At 46.5% G+C, this 20,700-nt stretch overlaps 1 protein-coding gene and 2 long non-coding RNA genes across 3 annotated transcripts; 2 read left to right on the top strand and 1 right to left on the bottom strand.

Annotated features, from left to right (window-relative positions):
* Positions 1 to 476: 476 nt before the first annotated feature.
* Positions 477 to 10,400, top strand: LOC135269633 (uncharacterized). The gene is made up of 6 exons (XM_064363760.1): positions 477 to 513; positions 1,053 to 1,276; positions 3,688 to 5,172; positions 5,717 to 5,780; positions 5,999 to 6,222; positions 8,634 to 10,400. The coding sequence occupies exons 1-6, from the start codon at positions 477 to 479 to the stop codon at positions 10,398 to 10,400; spliced, it is 3,801 nt and encodes a 1,266-aa protein (XP_064219830.1).
* A 419-nt stretch (positions 10,401 to 10,819) lies between these two features.
* LOC105733214 (uncharacterized) lies at positions 10,820 to 14,776 on the top strand. The gene is made up of 4 exons (XR_010337906.1): positions 10,820 to 11,551; positions 12,249 to 12,303; positions 12,493 to 12,588; positions 12,923 to 14,776. It is a non-coding gene; the product is annotated as an uncharacterized LOC105733214 (long non-coding RNA).
* On the bottom strand, positions 12,143 to 20,633 carry LOC135269663 (uncharacterized). Its single transcript, XR_010337905.1, has 3 exons — positions 17,839 to 20,633; positions 17,629 to 17,693; positions 12,143 to 12,574 (listed from the first exon to the last, which is right to left on the bottom strand). It is a non-coding gene; the product is annotated as an uncharacterized LOC135269663 (long non-coding RNA).
* Positions 20,634 to 20,700: the final 67 nt, after the last annotated feature.

Here is a 20,700-nt window from a genome sequence, read left to right as displayed (position 1 = left end):
CAAATTACAGTTTACTAGAAATCATGTGACCGGACTTTCCCAACCGCAATGAGGACAGCACTCCTTCCCCTACCTCCCTTTCTTCCTCCTTTCTACCCTTCTTATACCGCTTTCCCCGGGTGAATAAGCGGGACTTGATCAGACTCCTGTCTTGTGCAAGTGCTGTTTTTACGTCAATCAGTCAGGAATTGTTAGCGACAAGATAAAAGCCTTGCAAGAAGATTTGGCAAGAAGGAGAAAAGCGCTTGCTGATAACCCACTTTGGGGAGGGTGGAATGGTCTTCTTCCCTATGTCCTCCCCCTTCTCGGCCCACTGCTTGGCCTCCTTCTCCTCCTTTCTATTGGGCCGGTCATATTTAATAAAGTCATGGCATTTATTAGGACACAGATCGAGGCTATAAAAATGCAGCCCTTACAGGTCCCCTATCACAAGCTGGAGATGGCTGAACGAGAACTAGAGATGGGCTTAAGGAACAATGGTACTATCAGTACTGCCTACCGCCTCTAAACCTGGTGAGCTGGACCGGTTAGCCGATGACGGGCAACTGGGAGACATGCAAATAGGCACCACCGCCTAAGACAGGGCAGGGGGACACAAGAGCTCCCTCTCCCAGTGATGGGTAAGGATAGAAGTGCCTCTGCATGCGTGATTCCCTGACCTAAGACAGGCACGGTCCCCTCAGGATATGCCATTCAGCCTCTCCTAATAAAATAATATTAATAAAAAGGGGGACCGGTGGGAAGCATCCGCCAGGCCCCTGTCTTATCAGCCAGGACAGGGACCTCTGCGGAACATCCGCCAGGCCTCTGTCTTATCAGCCAGGACAGGGACCTGTGGGAGGCATTTGCCAGACCTCTGTGATCCACAAGCCATGTGGTGCCCTGCAGTCTAGTCTCTGTTTCAAAAAGACAAATTACAGTTTACTAGAAATCATGTGACCGGACTTTCCCAACCGCAATGAGGACAGCACTCCTTCCCCTACCTCCCTTTCTTCCTCCTTTCTACCCTTCTTATACCGCTTTCCCCGGGTGAATAAGCGAGACTTGATCAGACTCCTGTCTTGTCTCCATTCTTCGCATCTCCTGCCCCATTTCCATCCCCACACCCTCTCCTTCGTCCTCGTTGTTTGTCCTGCAGGACGGGACAGTCTGGCGCCCAACGTGGGGCAAAGAGTACGAGGGATCCTGTGAGGGGTGTCGTCAGAAGCGGCCGAACCAGAACTCAGCAAGTCCAGAGAGGAGACGACGCGGGAGCCTGCTGCGGTCTCGCCCTCTGGTGAGTGGACGACGGTATCGTGGGTCAGGAAATCAGCCAACATATGAACAAATGTTCATACAAGGACTTAGTAAGACTTTAAAGGCGCGAGGAGTAAAGGTTAAAGCTAAGCAATTATGTAAATATTTTGATTATATTAAGGACATTTGTCCCTGGTTTCCTCAGGAGGGATCGATAGATGGAAAACGGTGGAAAAGAGTTGGAGATGCCCTTCGGGACTATTATAGTACATTCGGGCCCGAGAAGGTCCCAGTAACTGCCTTTTCTTATTGGAATTTAATAGATGAAATCATTTCTCAAAGGCATTCTGACCCACTAATTGCCAATGTGATTACTCAAGGAGAAACTTGCTTACAAGGCTCAAACAAAAATGTTTCCCCGGGACCTGGGTCCCAGGGGGAGGAATTAGGATCCCCAATTGAAACAAAGGGGGATAGTAAACCAAAACCCGAGGACGTCGATTTAATGTCTTTCGACAGCGACTCGGAAAAAGAGGAACAAAAGGAAGCCGCTGCAAAAGCTTCTTCCTGTTCCTTAGAAAAATTTGCAGAACGAGTGGCTAAGGGACTAAAAGAAAAACTAAAACACCCGAAGTATAGAAAGAGAATTATGTGGCTCATGGAAAGGGCCAAAAATTCTGATGATGAGGGAATAGACGAGGGAATTAACTGGGATGATCTTGAGGACGAGGCTGCACGTTATCATAATCCAGAATGGCCGCCATCTCAGAACCGCCCTCCGCCATACGCGGTGCAATCTTCCGCCCCCGCCTTGGCATTTCCAGCAGTAGACCCTCAAAGTGAAGTTCAGTCCAAAATAAATTACCTTTCCAGTACACCAGCTAAAGTAATGGAACCTTATTACCACATGGTAGCAAGCCTCATCATCAAAGGAAGAACCCTAGGAAAGGAATATTTTGGCCAGGAACCGGCTATTATAATCCAGCCTTATGCAAAGAATCAAGTCCATTGGCTTATGCAAAGTACTGAGATGTGGCCTATAGCGCTTGCTTCATTTACTGGAATTGTTGACAACCACTATCCACCTGATAAACTACTTGACTTTGTCAACAAACATGAGTTTATTTTCCCAAAAAACACAAAATCACAACCCATTCCTAATGGGGTTACGGTCTTCACCGATGGATCATCCACGGGGCTTGCAGCCTTTGTAGCTAAAAATCAAACTGTTAGTTTTCAATCCCACTCTTCCTCAGCTCAGCTAGCAGAATTACATGCAGTTATAGCAGCTTTTTCCACATTTCACAACAATCCTCTTAACGTTTATACTGACAGCGCATACATTGCTTTATCTACTCCCAACTTAGAAACGGCCCCCATTATCAGACAAGCATCCACTGCTGCCAAGTTATTTTATCAGCTTCAACAACTCTTAATCTCAAGAATTCATCCTTTCTATATTGGGCACTTGCGTGCTCACTCTGGTTTGCCTGGACCATTAGCCTCGGGAAATGCAAAGGCGGATCTGGCAACTCGTGTTCTCCTAGTACAAACCTCTACCACCACCAATCCCCTAGAGCAGGCACAGCATTCACACTCCCTACATCATCTCAATGCACAATCCCTCAGACTACTACATCACATCACTCGTGAACAGGCCCGACAAACAGTAAAAGCATGCACCCAATGTGCTCCACATTTGCCAGTTCCACACCTCGGGGTTAATCCCCGAGGTCTTGTCCCAAATGCCCTATGGCAAATGGACGTCACACACATCCCAGAATTTGGCAATCTTAAATTTGTACATGTCTGTGTTGACACCTGCAGCGGATACATCTTTGCTACCCTACAAACTGGAGAAGCTACAAAACACGTTATTGCACACCTTCTAGCTGCTTTTGCTTCGCTGGGATGCCCGCGTAAAATAAAAACTGATAATGGACCAGGTTACACTAGCACTGCCTTTAATCGATTTTGCACGCAACTGAGCATTCAACATGTTACAGGAATCCCATACAACCCACAAGGACAAGGAATAGTCGAAAGAACTCACCTCACACTCAAAACAACTTTAAATAAAATAAAAAAGGGGAAATGGTACCCCCATAAGGGGTCCCCAAGAAACCTCGTATCACACTCTTTATTCAAAATTTTTTAACTTTGGACAACGAAGGACGTTCCGCTGCCGAACGGCATTGGCATTCCACGTCGCAGAAGCAATATGCCTCTGTGTTACGGAAAGACCCTATGACAGGCGTTTGGCATGGACCCGACCCTGTCCCCATTTGGGGCAGAGGATCAGTATGTGTGTACGCGAAAGAGGTTGATTCAGCCAGATGGCTTCCAGAAAGATTGGTTAAACAAATGGACACCAAAGCCACAGAAAATACTCATAGCAATACTCCCAGGGAGAATATGGAACCCTGAGGATTATCTGGTTTTCCCGTACAGGCCACGAAGATGCTGATTCTTGCCGTCCTTCTGACCGCTCTCTTCCCTGGAACCCGTGCAGGCTTCGGCGGTACATACGACATCAACCAGGTACTGCAGGCAGCGTACGGTAACCCCTGTGACTGCTCAACTACAGCCGAGAAGCCCCCAGAAGCATATGTTCAATCCCAGGATTGCTCAGACAAGACAGCTTATCTTACTAATGGGAAAACAAGTACTGGTATAGGTGCAAAACCCCATTATGTATGTACTAGAAAGGCAATAGTCGCCATAGTACCCCCTGGCTCCCCCTTACCCAAATGCAACTGTTCTGATTATAATACCCCTTCTGTTCACTCGTCATGCTATAAGTCAGTTGCACAATGCCAACATAAAAACCAGACGTATTTCACCGCGGTCCTACTTTCTAAGCGTGCAAAGACATTTGGGGGAGATTACACCATCCCATCCCCCTATGGTGTCTCTTATAAGCTCGCTCAAGCCTCTTGCCCCAGCAATAAAGTTGGACAGACCATCTGTTGGTCATCCTCTCCCCAGGTCGGTGTTAGTGATGGGGGAGGACCGCATGACCAGATGAAGGCTCACCATGTTAGAAAAACCTTGCAAGCCTTGTTTCCATCTCTATCATACCATCCCCTAGCCCTACCAAGGCCTAGATCCCAAGATCTGAGTTCAAATACCCGAAGCATTCTAGAAGCTATGCACAAGGCTCTCAATGATTCTGGATATTTAAACAACTCAGATTGCTGGCTTTGTATGACGTTTGGCCCCCCTCTTCCCATAGCAATACCTAGTAATTCAATATCTGGTGCTACAAATGGAACATATAGCCTCCCTTTTCCTGTCCAGTTGCATCATATCAACTGCATCAATGTCACCTGCGTGAGTAAACCCCCTAGAAACAATTCCTTTGACCTGGACGTAGGGTCGGTATGGCTCGCTTGCAATTGCTCTAACCATACCAATGTTAGTCAAGAAATCTTTTCCCCACCGGGTCAAGTTTTTGTATGTGGCAACAACCTAGCTTATACTTATCTCCCTAACAATTGGACTGGCAGTTGCTTACCTGCCTTCCTTCTGCCAGAGGCCAGTGTCCTTCCCGGAGACACAGCCGTACCCATTCCCAGTTTTGATTTCTTAGCAGGGCGTAGAAAAAGAGCTTTACAGTTCCTCCCATTCCTAGCCGCCCTGGGAGTGACTGCTGGAGTTGGAACCGGTACCGCAGGGTTAAGCTATTCCCTACGTTCTTACCAAGCTCTCTCTGAGCAACTTATCAATGATGTGGGGGTGCTTTCAGGAACCATAAATATTATTCAAAATCAAATACACTCTCCCGCAGAAGTTGTCCTCCGGAATCGCCGTGGACTGGATCTTCTCACCGCCGAGAAGGGAGGAATATGCCTGGCTCTTGGAGAAAAGTGCTGTTTTTACGTCAATCAGTCAGGAATTGTTAGCGACAAGATAAAAGCCTTGCAAGCAGATTTGGCAAGAAGGAGAAAAGCGCTTGCTGATAACCCACTTTGGGGAGGGTGGAATGGTCTTCTTCCCTATGTCCTCCCCCTTCTCGGCCCACTGCTTGGCCTCCTTCTCCTCCTTTCTATTGGGCCGGTCATATTTAATAAAGTCATGGCATTTATTAGGACACAGATCGAGGCTATAAAAATGCAGCCCTTACAGGTCCCCTATCACAAGCTGGAGATGGCTGAACGAGAACTAGAGATGGGCTTAAGGAACAATGGTACTATCAGTACTGCCTACCGCCTCTAAACCTGGTGAGCTGGACCGGTTAGCCGATGACGGGCAACTGGGAGACATGCAAATAGGCACCACCGCCTAAGACAGGGCAGGGGGACACAAGAGCTCCCTCTCCCAGTGATGGGTAAGGATAGAAGTGCCTCTGCATGCGTGATTCCCTGACCTAAGACAGGCACGGTCCCCTCAGGATATGCCATTCAGCCTCTCCTAATAAAATAATATTAATAAAAAGGGGGACCGGTGGGAAGCATCCGCCAGGCCCCTGTCTTATCAGCCAGGACAGGGACCTCTGCGGAACATCCGCCAGGCCTCTGTCTTATCAGCCAGGACAGGGACCTGTGGGAGGCATTTGCCAGACCTCTGTGATCCACAAGCCATGTGGTGCCCTGCAGTCTAGTCTCTGTTTCAAAAAGACAAATTACAGTTTACTAGAAATCATGTGACCGGACTTTCCCAACCGCAATGAGGACAGCACTCCTTCCCCTACCTCCCTTTCTTCCTCCTTTCTACCCTTCTTATACCGCTTTCCCCGGGTGAATAAGCGAGACTTGATCAGACTCCTGTCTTGTCTCCATTCTTCGCATCTCCTGCCCCATTTCCATCCCCACACCCTCTCCTTCGTCCTCGTTGTTTGTCCTGCAGGACGGGACAGTCTGGCGCCCAACGTGGGGCAAAGAGTACGAGGGATCCTGTGAGGGGTGTCGTCAGAAGCGGCCGAACCAGAACTCAGCAAGTCCAGAGAGGAGACGACGCGGGAGCCTGCTGCGGTCTCGCCCTCTGGTGAGTGGACGACGGTATCGTGGGTCAGGAAATCAGCCAACATATGAACAAATGTTCATACAAGGACTTAGTAAGACTTTAAAGGCGCGAGGAGTAAAGGTTAAAGCTAAGCAATTATGTAAATATTTTGATTATATTAAGGACATTTGTCCCTGGTTTCCTCAGGAGGGATCGATAGATGGAAAACGGTGGAAAAGAGTTGGAGATGCCCTTCGGGACTATTATAGTACATTCGGGCCCGAGAAGGTCCCAGTAACTGCCTTTTCTTATTGGAATTTAATAGATGAAATCATTTCTCAAAGGCATTCTGACCCACTAATTGCCAATGTGATTACTCAAGGAGAAACTTGCTTACAAGGCTCAAACAAAAATGTTTCCCCGGGACCTGGGTCCCAGGGGGAGGAATTAGGATCCCCAATTGAAACAAAGGGGGATAGTAAACCAAAACCCGAGGACGTCGATTTAATGTCTTTCGACAGCGACTCGGAAAAAGAGGAACAAAAGGAAGCCGCTGCAAAAGCTTCTTCCTGTTCCTTAGAAAAATTTGCAGAACGAGTGGCTAAGGGACTAAAAGAAAAACTAAAACACCCGAAGTATAGAAAGAGAATTATGTGGCTCATGGAAAGGGCCAAAAATTCTGATGATGAGGGAATAGACGAGGGAATTAACTGGGATGATCTTGAGGACGAGGCTGCACGTTATCATAATCCAGAATGGCCGCCATCTCAGAACCGCCCTCCGCCATACGCGGTGCAATCTTCCGCCCCCGCCTTGGCATTTCCAGCAGTAGACCCTCAAAGTGAAGTTCAGTCCAAAATAAATTACCTTTCCAGTACACCAGCTAAAGTAATGGAACCTTATTACCACATGGTAGCAAGCCTCATCATCAAAGGAAGAACCCTAGGAAAGGAATATTTTGGCCAGGAACCGGCTATTATAATCCAGCCTTATGCAAAGAATCAAGTCCATTGGCTTATGCAAAGTACTGAGATGTGGCCTATAGCGCTTGCTTCATTTACTGGAATTGTTGACAACCACTATCCACCTGATAAACTACTTGACTTTGTCAACAAACATGAGTTTATTTTCCCAAAAAACACAAAATCACAACCCATTCCTAATGGGGTTACGGTCTTCACCGATGGATCATCCACGGGGCTTGCAGCCTTTGTAGCTAAAAATCAAACTGTTAGTTTTCAATCCCACTCTTCCTCAGCTCAGCTAGCAGAATTACATGCAGTTATAGCAGCTTTTTCCACATTTCACAACAATCCTCTTAACGTTTATACTGACAGCGCATACATTGCTTTATCTACTCCCAACTTAGAAACGGCCCCCATTATCAGACAAGCATCCACTGCTGCCAAGTTATTTTATCAGCTTCAACAACTCTTAATCTCAAGAATTCATCCTTTCTATATTGGGCACTTGCGTGCTCACTCTGGTTTGCCTGGACCATTAGCCTCGGGAAATGCAAAGGCGGATCTGGCAACTCGTGTTCTCCTAGTACAAACCTCTACCACCACCAATCCCCTAGAGCAGGCACAGCATTCACACTCCCTACATCATCTCAATGCACAATCCCTCAGACTACTACATCACATCACTCGTGAACAGGCCCGACAAACAGTAAAAGCATGCACCCAATGTGCTCCACATTTGCCAGTTCCACACCTCGGGGTTAATCCCCGAGGTCTTGTCCCAAATGCCCTATGGCAAATGGACGTCACACACATCCCAGAATTTGGCAATCTTAAATTTGTACATGTCTGTGTTGACACCTGCAGCGGATACATCTTTGCTACCCTACAAACTGGAGAAGCTACAAAACACGTTATTGCACACCTTCTAGCTGCTTTTGCTTCGCTGGGATGCCCGCGTAAAATAAAAACTGATAATGGACCAGGTTACACTAGCACTGCCTTTAATCGATTTTGCACGCAACTGAGCATTCAACATGTTACAGGAATCCCATACAACCCACAAGGACAAGGAATAGTCGAAAGAACTCACCTCACACTCAAAACAACTTTAAATAAAATAAAAAAGGGGAAATGGTACCCCCATAAGGGGTCCCCAAGAAACCTCGTATCACACTCTTTATTCAAAATTTTTTAACTTTGGACAACGAAGGACGTTCCGCTGCCGAACGGCATTGGCATTCCACGTCGCAGAAGCAATATGCCTCTGTGTTACGGAAAGACCCTATGACAGGCGTTTGGCATGGACCCGACCCTGTCCCCATTTGGGGCAGAGGATCAGTATGTGTGTACGCGAAAGAGGTTGATTCAGCCAGATGGCTTCCAGAAAGATTGGTTAAACAAATGGACACCAAAGCCACAGAAAATACTCATAGCAATACTCCCAGGGAGAATATGGAACCCTGAGGATTATCTGGTTTTCCCGTACAGGCCACGAAGATGCTGATTCTTGCCGTCCTTCTGACCGCTCTCTTCCCTGGAACCCGTGCAGGCTTCGGCGGTACATACGACATCAACCAGGTACTGCAGGCAGCGTACGGTAACCCCTGTGACTGCTCAACTACAGCCGAGAAGCCCCCAGAAGCATATGTTCAATCCCAGGATTGCTCAGACAAGACAGCTTATCTTACTAATGGGAAAACAAGTACTGGTATAGGTGCAAAACCCCATTATGTATGTACTAGAAAGGCAATAGTCGCCATAGTACCCCCTGGCTCCCCCTTACCCAAATGCAACTGTTCTGATTATAATACCCCTTCTGTTCACTCGTCATGCTATAAGTCAGTTGCACAATGCCAACATAAAAACCAGACGTATTTCACCGCGGTCCTACTTTCTAAGCGTGCAAAGACATTTGGGGGAGATTACACCATCCCATCCCCCTATGGTGTCTCTTATAAGCTCGCTCAAGCCTCTTGCCCCAGCAATAAAGTTGGACAGACCATCTGTTGGTCATCCTCTCCCCAGGTCGGTGTTAGTGATGGGGGAGGACCGCATGACCAGATGAAGGCTCACCATGTTAGAAAAACCTTGCAAGCCTTGTTTCCATCTCTATCATACCATCCCCTAGCCCTACCAAGGCCTAGATCCCAAGATCTGAGTTCAAATACCCGAAGCATTCTAGAAGCTATGCACAAGGCTCTCAATGATTCTGGATACTTAAACAACTCAGATTGCTGGCTTTGTATGACGTTTGGCCCCCCTCTTCCCATAGCAATACCTAGTAATTCAATATCTGGTGCTACAAATGGAACATATAGCCTCCCTTTTCCTGTCCAGTTGCATCATATCAACTGCATCAATGTCACCTGCGTGAGTAAACCCCCTAGAAACAATTCCTTTGACCTGGACGTAGGGTCGGTATGGCTCGCTTGCAATTGCTCTAACCATACCAATGTTAGTCAAGAAATCTTTTCCCCACCGGGTCAAGTTTTTGTATGTGGCAACAACCTAGCTTATACTTATCTCCCTAACAATTGGACTGGCAGTTGCTTACCTGCCTTCCTTCTGCCAGAGGCCAGTGTCCTTCCCGGAGACACAGCCGTACCCATTCCCAGTTTTGATTTCTTAGCAGGGCGTAGAAAAAGAGCTTTACAGTTCCTCCCATTCCTAGCCGCCCTGGGAGTGACTGCTGGAGTTGGAACCGGTACCGCAGGGTTAAGCTATTCCCTACGTTCTTACCAAGCTCTCTCTGAGCAACTTATCAATGATGTGGGGGTGCTTTCAGGAACCATAAATATTATTCAAAATCAAATACACTCTCCCGCAGAAGTTGTCCTCCGGAATCGCCGTGGACTGGATCTTCTCACCGCCGAGAAGGGAGGAATATGCCTGGCTCTTGGAGAAAAGTGCTGTTTTTACGTCAATCAGTCAGGAATTGTTAGCGACAAGATAAAAGCCTTGCAAGCGGATTTGGCAAGAAGGAGAAAAGCGCTTGCTGATAACCCACTTTGGGGAGGGTGGAATGGTCTTCTTCCCTATGTCCTCCCCCTTCTCGGCCCACTGCTTGGCCTCCTTCTCCTCCTTTCTATTGGGCCGGTCATATTTAATAAAGTCATGGCATTTATTAGGACACAGATCGAGGCTATAAAAATGCAGCCCTTACAGGTCCCCTATCACAAGCTGGAGATGGCTGAACGAGAACTAGAGATGGGCTTAAGGAACAATGGTACTATCAGTACTGCCTACCGCCTCTAAACCTGGTGAGCTGGACCGGTTAGCCGATGACGGGCAACTGGGAGACATGCAAATAGGCACCACCGCCTAAGACAGGGCAGGGGGACACAAGAGCTCCCTCTCCCAGTGATGGGTAAGGATAGAAGTGCCTCTGCATGCGTGATTCCCTGACCTAAGACAGGCACGGTCCCCTCAGGATATGCCATTCAGCCTCTCCTAATAAAATAATATTAATAAAAAGGGGGACCGGTGGGAAGCATCCACCAGGCCCCTGTCTTATCAGCCAGGACAGGGACCTCTGCGGAACATCCGCCAGGCCTCTGTCTTATCAGCCAGGACAGGGACCTGTGGGAGGCATTTGCCAGACCTCTGTGATCCACAAGCCATGTGGTGCCCTGCAGTCTAGTCTCTGTTTCAAAATGACAAATTACAGTTTACTAGAAATCATGTGACCGGACTTTCCCAACCGCAATGAGGACAGCACTCCTTCCCCTACCTCCCTTTCTTCCTCCTTTCTACCCTTCTTATACCGCTTTCCCTGGGTGAATAAACGAGACTTGATCAGACTCCTGTCTTGTCTCTATTCTTCACATCTCCTGCCCCATTTCCATCCCCACATCCTCTCCTTCGTCCTCGTTGTTTTTCCTGCAGGACGGGACAAAAATGACCTGGAGCATTTTGCAAAAACCCTGGGAGTTTTCCAACTAAAGAATAAAATTAAAATTTTACCTTTAGGCATAACCTGGCTTCCATCTACCTTGTCAGCCTAGCATCTCCCACTACTTAGCAAAAGTGCACCTGACCTTCATGACATGCTGATCTCAGTGATGTTTCTGCTTGCCTGAAATACTTTTTCTTCACCTAAAAGTCTTGCGCTGATTCTTTAAACTCGAGTACAAATGCAACTTCTTCAGTAATTCGTCCCTTCTGTCTTAGGAAGTTAATCACTATCCTCTATATTCCCTGACATTTATGTTTGTTACAGTATTTATGTATGGTTATGGGTGCCAATTCTATCAGTATCTGATACATGAGATGTATCAATATCTGATATCTAAAAGGTGAGATGTGCTGTCAATAAAGTCTCTAACCTAGAATATAATCTGATTTTCTTTTTGTGCTTCCCTAGACTTCAAAGCACCATAGAGGGAAAATGATCCAGAAATTAACAGGTTAGAATGATTCTATCCTTTACTCTTCAGTTCCAGGTTAATGACAGACCAATTATGGGTCTGCCTTATGACTCTAGCCTTAAATAGCAGGTGGAGGGAGGTTGGAAAAGAGAGTGTAAAAAATGGAAGAATTGTGCTTCTTCTAGCATCTCCATGTCTAAAGAGATGTATGTCAATCTGTCATAAGATTAGAAAAAAAAAGAGCTGTATGTATATAGCGCCATGGTTGCTTTCCTCATGCTTCCTCTCCTCAGCTCCTTTTGTTCAAATCCCAAGGTATTGGGGAGGAACCTTGGTGAGATTATAAAATGGACAAAGGGTAACTACCAAGAGTTTGGTGAGGGAAGTTTCCCTATCTTTTTCCCCCCACCATAGATACTGGATAGACTCCTTTGAAGGAAAAGATATGTATCATGGCCTCTCTTTCCCCTACTCCCACTGCTTATTACTATGATTATTCCTATTCTTCCCAATGTATATAGCTTACATCTACTGTAGGATGAAGGCAGCATGTATGATGGAAGCAGTGTAGCTTTTTGAAAAATGTTGAGATGGGTTAAGTCTGAGATCTACCACTAATTAGCTTCATGATCTTGGGCATAACTTCATCTTTATTTCCTTATTTGCAAAAAGAGGGGGTTGGATGAAATGATGTCGATAATCACAATGCTGATAGATTCTTCTCCTCTTCTCCCAGATCCACAGTGGGAAGAAACCCTCAGGATGGCTTGCACTGAAGCTAACCTGACATGGTGAGTAGCCTGTCTTCAGCCAATTCTACTGATAAACTCTGTGAAAGTTAGAAGTAAAGTACATGGTACCCTGTTTTACTTCCTTCACTATGATAGCTTTCTCTTTTCTAAGTTAAATCTCTCTTACTGTTTTCCTTACTGGTATTTTAATGAGACTTCAATTACATTGACATACAATGTTGCATCCAGTGTTTCAGAACTCCCTGGGGACTGAACCGAGGAATATATGCTCTGGTCAATGCAGCAGAATCTTCAACAGATCTTCCGACACCTGAAAAGCATAAGGTCAGGCATTGTAGTTTCTGGGTGAGGACTGAAGGTGGTAGAGGTTTTAAAAAGGAGGAAGGAAGGGGAAGAAGGAGGGAGGGAGAGAGTTCATTTTGTCTGTGGAGGAAGTTCTGGGTTCAAACTGGTCAAAGGGTCATTTCTGGGTGGAATGGGAACAGTTTCCTCCCTTTGTCCTGGCAGAGGAATTCTTTCTATAAGTAACTGATGTTGGGGGAAGAAACTTTTTTTTCCCCAATTGTCCTTCAGGCCAAAAATATTTTGCATTTGAAATGGCCACATTTTTCTTTTTCCTATTTCAATGCAAACTGAAACATTTCTCTTTATTTCTTAGATCAAGGCTTATAGAACAGGATTTGCCTGAACCACAGGATACAATTTCTTCCTCTACCTCCTCTGTTCTATGCTGTTGTGACTATAAGAAAGCAACACATTCTACTGACCACAGCATCTCCTTTAGATCATCATGCAGTAACTCCAGTCTGTCTCATCTTCCTGTCTTTTCTGAAGGAAGAACTTGGGAATAACAGAGCCATAGTTTACCTACTTCCCACAAAAAAGCAGTCATCTGTGTTTGAGAACCAAGGCACAACCCTACCTCCTTTTCAGCTATCAGAGCCCCAGAAATCAAAAGTAACTCCTGTAGCACTGCTTCAAGGTATGGATTCTATGGGGATGATTAACAAATCACATCCACATACAGAATCAGTAGGAACGACTCCAACACCACAACATCAAGCCATAGAGTCAGTGAAAATGAACACATTATTGAACCATCAAGTCACAAAATCAGATAAGATGAATCTAAGGCCACAATGTGCAGTTATGGAAACTGGGGAAATGATGCCAGGGCCACAGCATAAAGTCATGGAATCAGATGGCATGACCTCAGGATCACAAAGTCAAGTCATGGAACAAGGAAAGACTATTCCAGGGCCAATATGTCAAGGCACAAAATCATCGGAAGTGATCTCAGCACTGTTACATCAAGTCATGGATTATGTGAAAGTAACTCCAGTAGCACTATTACAAGCCATGGATTCCATGGGGATAATTCCACCAGCACAGCCACATGTTACAGAAGCTAGGGGTTTGACCCCAGGTTCACAGTTGCAGAAGGTAGAAGATCACAGTGGTAGAAGATGTGTTCATCTAGTCCTACCACCAGAGTTTCAAGATATAAACACTGTGGAGTTGACACTAAGACCACCAATGGAAGACACAAACTCTGCAGAGTTGGCTCCAAAGCTTCCAGGTGTAAAATCTGTGGAGTTGACTCCAGGTTCAAGAATTCAAGATTTTAAAACTGAGGAGTTGGTCTCAGGTCCACAGCTGCACGATATGAAAGCTGTGAAATTAAAATCTGGGCTAAAGATGCAAGGTGAGAAGTCTATAGCTTTTGCACCAGCGCCATTGCCTCAAGGGGTTAAATCTATGGAGATGCTTCAAAGGCCTCAGCTACAAAGCATGAAACCTGAGGAACCGACTTCAGTCCCACAAATGCAAGATATGAAATTTGAGGAGATTACTCCATGTTTAAAGCTTCAAAGTTTAAAATCTATAAAGGAGACTCAAGATCCACATTTGCAAAGTGTAAAATCTGTAGAGTTTGCCCCAAGGCAGAAAAGACTGGTAGTACAATCTGTGAATGTAACCAGAGGACAAGAGTTTGAAGAAGTAAAACTTGTGGATTTAACCCTTGAGCCGGAACAGGATGGTCAGGTATCTGTAAACTCACCAGAGCAGCAATGTGTGAATTTTGAGCAAGTAAAGAGAGGGTCTGAGTCAGAAGGTATAATGTCTTTGGAGTTAATTCCAGAGTCAAAATCTGAAGGTATAAAATCTGTAGACCTCAAGTCTGAACCAAAGTCGAAAGGTATAAAATCATTTGAATTGACCAGACCGAAATATGCAAGATGTAAAAGCTAAAGAGTTAAAACATGAACCACAGCTGCAAAGTCTAGAATCTCTCAAATTGACTCCAGCACCACAGTTGCACCAAGCGAAACCCTTGGGCTCCACTGCAAAGCCATAGCTTCTACCTGTGAATTGCCAGGGTTCAAAACTATTGATTTGAAATCTGGGTTACAGTTCAGAAGTGTGAAATCCTGCAGCCCAATTACAACATCAAAGCTCCGTGATATAAAATCTATGGCATTCAGATCTGGGCTTCATTTGCAAGATGTGAAATCTTTGGAGTTGACACCGAGAACACAGCTGCACAAAGTGAAACCCTTAGAGGCATATCCAATAACACGGCTGCAAGACGTGAAGTCTCTAGTGTTTACAAAAGAGCCACAGTTTTCAGGGGTGCAATCTGGAGTATTAAGCCAAGAGCTACAATTACAAAGTGATAAAACTGCAGCGCTCAACTTCTTACTACACTTGAAAAGCACGAAATCATCAGAGTTGGCTCATCAAACAAAGCTTCTAAGCTTCAAGACAAATCTATGGATTTCAGTTCTGGACCACATTTACAGAGTGTGTTCAATAACAGGGAAAAATCTGCCCGGCAGCAGCACATCTCAGAACTACAAATGCTTGCCTCTTCCGTAAGACAAACCCCAGCCACATCACCAGCTCACAAAGACTTAAAAGTGCCCAGAATGCATCGCATCCAGCCACCCCGCCCGGACCTTGCTTCAAGTGTGGGAATCGTGGCCACTGGGCCAAGAAATGCCCCAAACCCGGGATTTCTCCTAAGCCCTGCCCCGTTTGTGTGGGGGAACCAGTGCAGATCAGCTCAACAGCCAAGAAGAGCTCACACTTTCCAACCCAGACCTCTTCGACTGCCCAAGCCCACGGGTTCCCAAAGTGATATCACTTTCCAAGCTGCCTCAGTGCAGCAGCCTCTGGGAACTTTTCAAAAGGACAGTAGTATCAGATCAAACAAAAATGAACTCTCCAGCCAGGAGTCTAAGAACTTGCCCACACCAGGAACCAGAGTTCAGGCCCAAGGAAGAATCCTACCTGGCTCCCCTGTGAAGAGAACCTGGCACCGACCCCTTAAAGAGAAACACACACGAGCAGCAAAACCACCCCAGCTTCTATAGGGAGAGAACCCCACGCAGTCCTTCTGAGAGAACCCGTCACAACCGCTCTTGGAGAAACCATCACAGTCCCTCTGACAGATGCCATTTCAGTTTCTTTCAGAGAAAACATCACAGTCCCCTGGAAAGGAGCCATCACAGCCTCTCTGAAAGGGGCCTTCCCAGTCCCTCTCAGATACATCATTGCAGTTCCTCTGAGAGGAGACACCACGGTCCCTCAGAGAGGAGCCATCACAGTCCCTCGGATAGTTGTCCCAGTCCCCCTCGGAGAAATCATTGCAGTCCCCTGGAGAGTTGTCACAGTCTCTCTGAAAGGGGCCATCACAGTCCCTCTGAGAGGAGCCACCATAGGATTTCTGAGAGAAGTCACAGTTCCTCAGAGAAGAGCCACCTCAGTCCCTTGGAAAGAAGCCATTACAGTCCCTCTTAGAAGAGAGGACACAATTCCTCTGGGAAAACATGTCACAGTTCCTCTGAGAGGAGCCACTGAGCAAGTAAAGAGAAGGTCTGAGTCAGAAGGTATAATGTCTTTGGAGTTAATTCCAGAGTCAAAATCTGAAGGTATAAAATCTGTAGACCTCAAGTCTGACCTACAGTCGAAAGGTATAAAATCATTTGAATTGACTAGACCGAAATATGCAAGATGTAAAAGCTAAAGAGTTAAAACATGAACCACAGCTGCAAAGTCTAGAATCTCTCAAATTGACTCCAGCACCACAGTTGTACCAAGCGAAACCCTTGGGCTCCACTGCAAAGCCACAGCTTCAACCTGTGAATTGCCAGGGTTCAAAACTATTGATTTGAAATCTGGGTTACAGTTCAGAAGTGTGAAATCCTGCAGCCCAATTACAACATCAAAGCTCCGTGATATAAAATCTATGGCATTCAGATCTGGGCTTCATTTGCAAGATGTGAAATCTTTGGAGTTGACACCGAGAACACAGCTGCACAAAGTGAAACCCTTAGAGGCATATCCAATAACACGGCTGCAAGACGTGAAGTCTCTAGTGTTTACAAAAGAGCCACAGTTTTCAGGGGTGCAATCTGGAGTATTAAGCCAAGAGCTACAATTACAAAGTGATAAAACTGCAGCGCTCAACTTCTTACTACACTTGAAAAGCACGAAATCATCAGAGTTGGCTCATCAAACAAAGCTTCTAAGCTTCAAGACAAATCTATGGATTTCAGTTCTGGACCACATTTACAGAGTGTGTTCAATAACAGGGAAAAATCTGCCCGGCAGCAGCACATCTCAGAACTACAAATGCTTGCCTCTTCCGTAAGACAAACCCCAGCCACATCACCAGCTCACAAAGACTTAAAAGTGCCCAGAATGCATCGCATCCAGCCACCCCGCCCGGACCTTGCTTCAAGTGTGGGAATCGTGGCCACTGGGCCAAGAAATGCCCCAAACCCGGGATTTCTCCTAAGCCCTGCCCCGTTTGTGTGGGGGAACCAGTGCAGATCAGCTCAACAGCCAAGAAGAGCTCACACTTTCCAACCCAGACCTCTTCGACTGCCCAAGCCCACGGGTTCTGAAAGTGATCTTTCTTCATACCAGCAGTCAGTGTGGCTCTCTGTGGGCTCTCAGACCCTCTCCCCTTCCCCTCATGGCCCTGAGTCCAGTGCCCCACCTTATAATAATTGAGAGTCAGGTCTGATCTCTGGGCCCGGAGCAGCAGCCCTTCTGCTCTCTGAACGTCCTTCTCCTCCAAGGCCCTCCGAGCCTGTCCCACAAGCACCTCATGTGAACCTCAGCCACACGCTGAGCTGCCTCCCAGTCCTGGTTATGGACAAACCTGCCCCCAGATGGGGACAGAGAAGAGACTGAGTATAGGACTGAGGCCCCAATTCTAGGAGACAAACAGCCATGCCACTGAGGTGTGTAACACTGATTTGTTCTAGGTTTGAATGAAGGTCAAGATAATCATGAAAGACTCTGGGACTGGGACTGGGGAAACAGGATTAAGGAATGTATGGGGTAACTCACATGAGGACTGCTTCCTTGGTTTTACCAGCTCTGATGAATTCAGCTTCAGCCTCTTCCAATTTAACCTACAGGGAGAAGGACAGCTGTGCGTGATGGGAAGGAGACTGGCATCACAGGCAGCCATGAGACCGGGGTCTGCACACCAGGCAGCAGTGCACTAGGGGATGGAACAAGAGGGCTCTGCGGTCAGGGTCCAAATAACACCCGTACCTCATCCTCCAGGTACAAAGCGTGTTTGAGATGGATCTCGGGGGTTTTGTGCTTGAGGGCCAGCCGAGAGAGTTCAAAAGCAAATTCAAAGGAGCTGAAACAGAAGGGGCAGAAAAAGTTTTCTTACTTCACACTTCCCTTCATAAAAGGAACAAGACAAGACAAAACAGAGAAAGGACAGGGTTGAGGGGAGAAAAAGTGACAGGTTTAAAGATAACAGACATGAAGTGACAGAAAAGCACAGAGATAAAAAGGAAGACAGACAGCCCTGTGAAGACCACGTCACTGTCAGCGTGGATCCAGAGACGTCTGGAAAAGCCTATGCCTTCCCTAAGGCCAGCTGCTCCTGAGGAAGGAGAATGGGCCTGTGAAGGGGAAGGGAGGAGTGAGCCTCGAAGTCCTATGCTGACAGGGCCAGGAGGGCTCCTGGTGCTCACCACCTCCTCCTGAGCCCCAGCTACATTATCAGAAACACAGTCTCTCCAAAAACTGAGCAAGATCACCCTCAGCATCGGACTCCACGATTGGCATTTATAACAGTTGCTTAAGAAAAGTTCACTTTGCTCTTTCTGCCATCTTTCTGCGCCTCCACAATGGTGCACATGAATGTTCTGGCTGATGCTCTCAAGAGCATCAGCAATGCCAGAAAGAGAGACAAACACCAGATTCTTATTAGGCTGTGCCCCTAAGTCATCGTCCGGTTTCTAACTGCGATTATGAAATATGGTAACATTGGGCGGATTTGAAATCACTGATGATCACAGAGCTAGGAAAATTGTTGTGAACCTCACAGGCAGGCTAAACAAGTGTGGAGTGATTAGCCCCAGATTCGACATGCAACTCAGAGATGTAGAAAAATGGCAGAGTAATCTGCTCCCATCCTGCCAATTTGATTTTTTGTTGTTGTTGAGATAGAGTCTCACTCAGTTGACCAGGCTGGAGTGCAATGGCAGGATCTTGGCTTAATGCAACCTCCATCTCCCAGGTTCAAGCGATTCTCATGCCTCAGCCTCTCAGGTAGCTGGGACTACAGGTGCCCACCACCATGCCCAGCTAATTTTTGTATTTTTAGTAGAGACGGGGGTTTCACCATATTTGCCAGGCTCGTCTTGAACTCTGGACCTCGTGATCCACTCGCCTTGGCCTCCCAAAGTGCTGGAATTACAGGCGTGAGCCACCACGCCAGGCCACCGGTTTGGTTTTATTGTACTGACAACCTCAGCTGGCATCATGGACCATGAAGAAGCAAGACAACAATGCATTGGGCGGAAAATCCTGGGATTGTTTTTCTAGAGATGTAATACCTTTTTACAAATAAAATACCTCATGAGATCTGGTGCTTCCAAAAAAAAGAAAAGTTCGCCTTGCATTTGACAGAATCACACTTCCACTACCCAGAAGCAAGTGACTGGCTTAGTGCAGTCTGCAGTGCTGGCTTTACAGTCTGTTCCCTCTCCATCCTTCTTAGAACGGCCAAAAATTAAACACTGTTCTGAGCCCCTAGGGAATAGAAGCAGTTAATTTATTCTTGCCACTCTATCATGTCTTTCCAAGGATCTTCGTTTACCACATTTCTTCATTCTTGCCTCCGCTTCTAGAAATATTTTTCAGGTATACATCAATTTTCTTTATCTGGAGAGGGCCTCTGGCTGGGATGGGGCTCGTGGAGAGAAAGTTTGGGGCCTCACCAATTATCTGCAGCATGGTCAACAGAAGCTTCTGGGAGTCCCAGCTTGGTAAGCAGTCCAACTGCAGCTTCTCCTCCCAGGCTCCTTGCCCACAGATAGGCCACGTGTTTGTAGGCATTAGCCCTTCCTTGAGTCATGGCCACGTGTAAAGCAAACTCACTCAATAATCCTCCAATACAGAGTTGCTCTTGTCTCATCTCTGACCTTGGCTTTGACAAGGATCCAGTAACTGTTCTAAATTAACAGGGAGAGGCTGGGTGCAGTGGCTTATGACTGTAATCCCAGCATTTTGGGAGGCAGAGTCAGGCTGATCACTTGAGCCCAGGAGTTTGAGAGCAGCCTGGCCAACATAGTGAAAGCCCATCTCTACTAAAAATACAAAAATTAGCTGGGCATGGTGAGTGCCTGTAGTCCCAGCTATTCGGGAAGCTGAGGCAGGAGAACTGCTTGAACCTGGGAGATAGAGGCTGCGGTGAGCCAAGATTGTGCCACTGCACTTCAGCCTGGGTGACAGAGTGAGACTCCGTCTCATAAAATAAAATAAAAAGTTAACAGGAAGAGGGCTACATCTCAGGGTTTCTTAACTTAGGTTGAAGTACTTAGGGTCCAAGGATAGGCTTCACCTGCCACAGACCCTTAAAATTATATGTGACATTTTCTGTATATAGATGTGGATGTGGTTCTGGCAAGAGAGACTCTGATCTTCACTCCATTTTCAAAGATGCTCTGACTGATTGTGAATTAGTCACTTAAAATGGGAAAGAGGGCTGGATGGTGGCTCATGCCTGTAATTCAACACTTTGGGAGGCCAAGGCAGGTAGATTGCTTGAGCCCAGGGATTCAAGACCAGCCTGGGCAACATGGTGAAAACCTGCCTCTATAAAAAAAGTTAAAAATTAGCCAGGTGTGGTGTGCATGCCTGTAGTCCCAGCTACACAGGAGGTTGAAGTGAGAGGATCCATTGCTTAAGCCCAGAAGGTCAAGGCTGCAGTGAGCTGTAATTTCATCACTGCACTCCAGCTTGGGTGACAGTGACACCCTGTCTGAAAAAAGAAAAAAAAGAAAAAAAAATGTGGGAATAAAGGATGCATGTATCCCTCAGTGTGGCCTGAATTCCTTACCCCATAGGCCTCTTCCCAAAACCCACTGGCTCGGTACATGTTCACTGTTGCCT

The sequence above is a fragment of the Aotus nancymaae genome, unplaced genomic scaffold (assembly GCF_030222135.1).
Source record: "Aotus nancymaae isolate 86718 unplaced genomic scaffold, 86718_ANA_hifiasm-v0.15.2.pri h1tg000057l, whole genome shotgun sequence".
NCBI classification, from domain to species: domain Eukaryota; kingdom Metazoa; phylum Chordata; class Mammalia; order Primates; family Aotidae; genus Aotus; species Aotus nancymaae.
Note: the sequence above shows the minus strand (reverse complement) of the source record. Positions and strands in the feature narration are given on the sequence as shown.

Coding starts and splice junctions, on each gene's coding strand:
- LOC135269633 (XM_064363760.1), top strand. CDS start 477: ATGGTACTATCAGTACTGCCTACCGCCTCTAAACCTG. Junction 514..1,052: donor GCCTACCGCCTCTAAACCTG/GTGAGCTGGACC, acceptor AGACTTGATCAG/ACTCCTGTCTTGTCTCCATT. Junction 6,223..8,633: donor TGCTGCGGTCTCGCCCTCTG/GTGAGTGGACGA, acceptor TTTCCCGTACAG/GCCACGAAGATGCTGATTCT.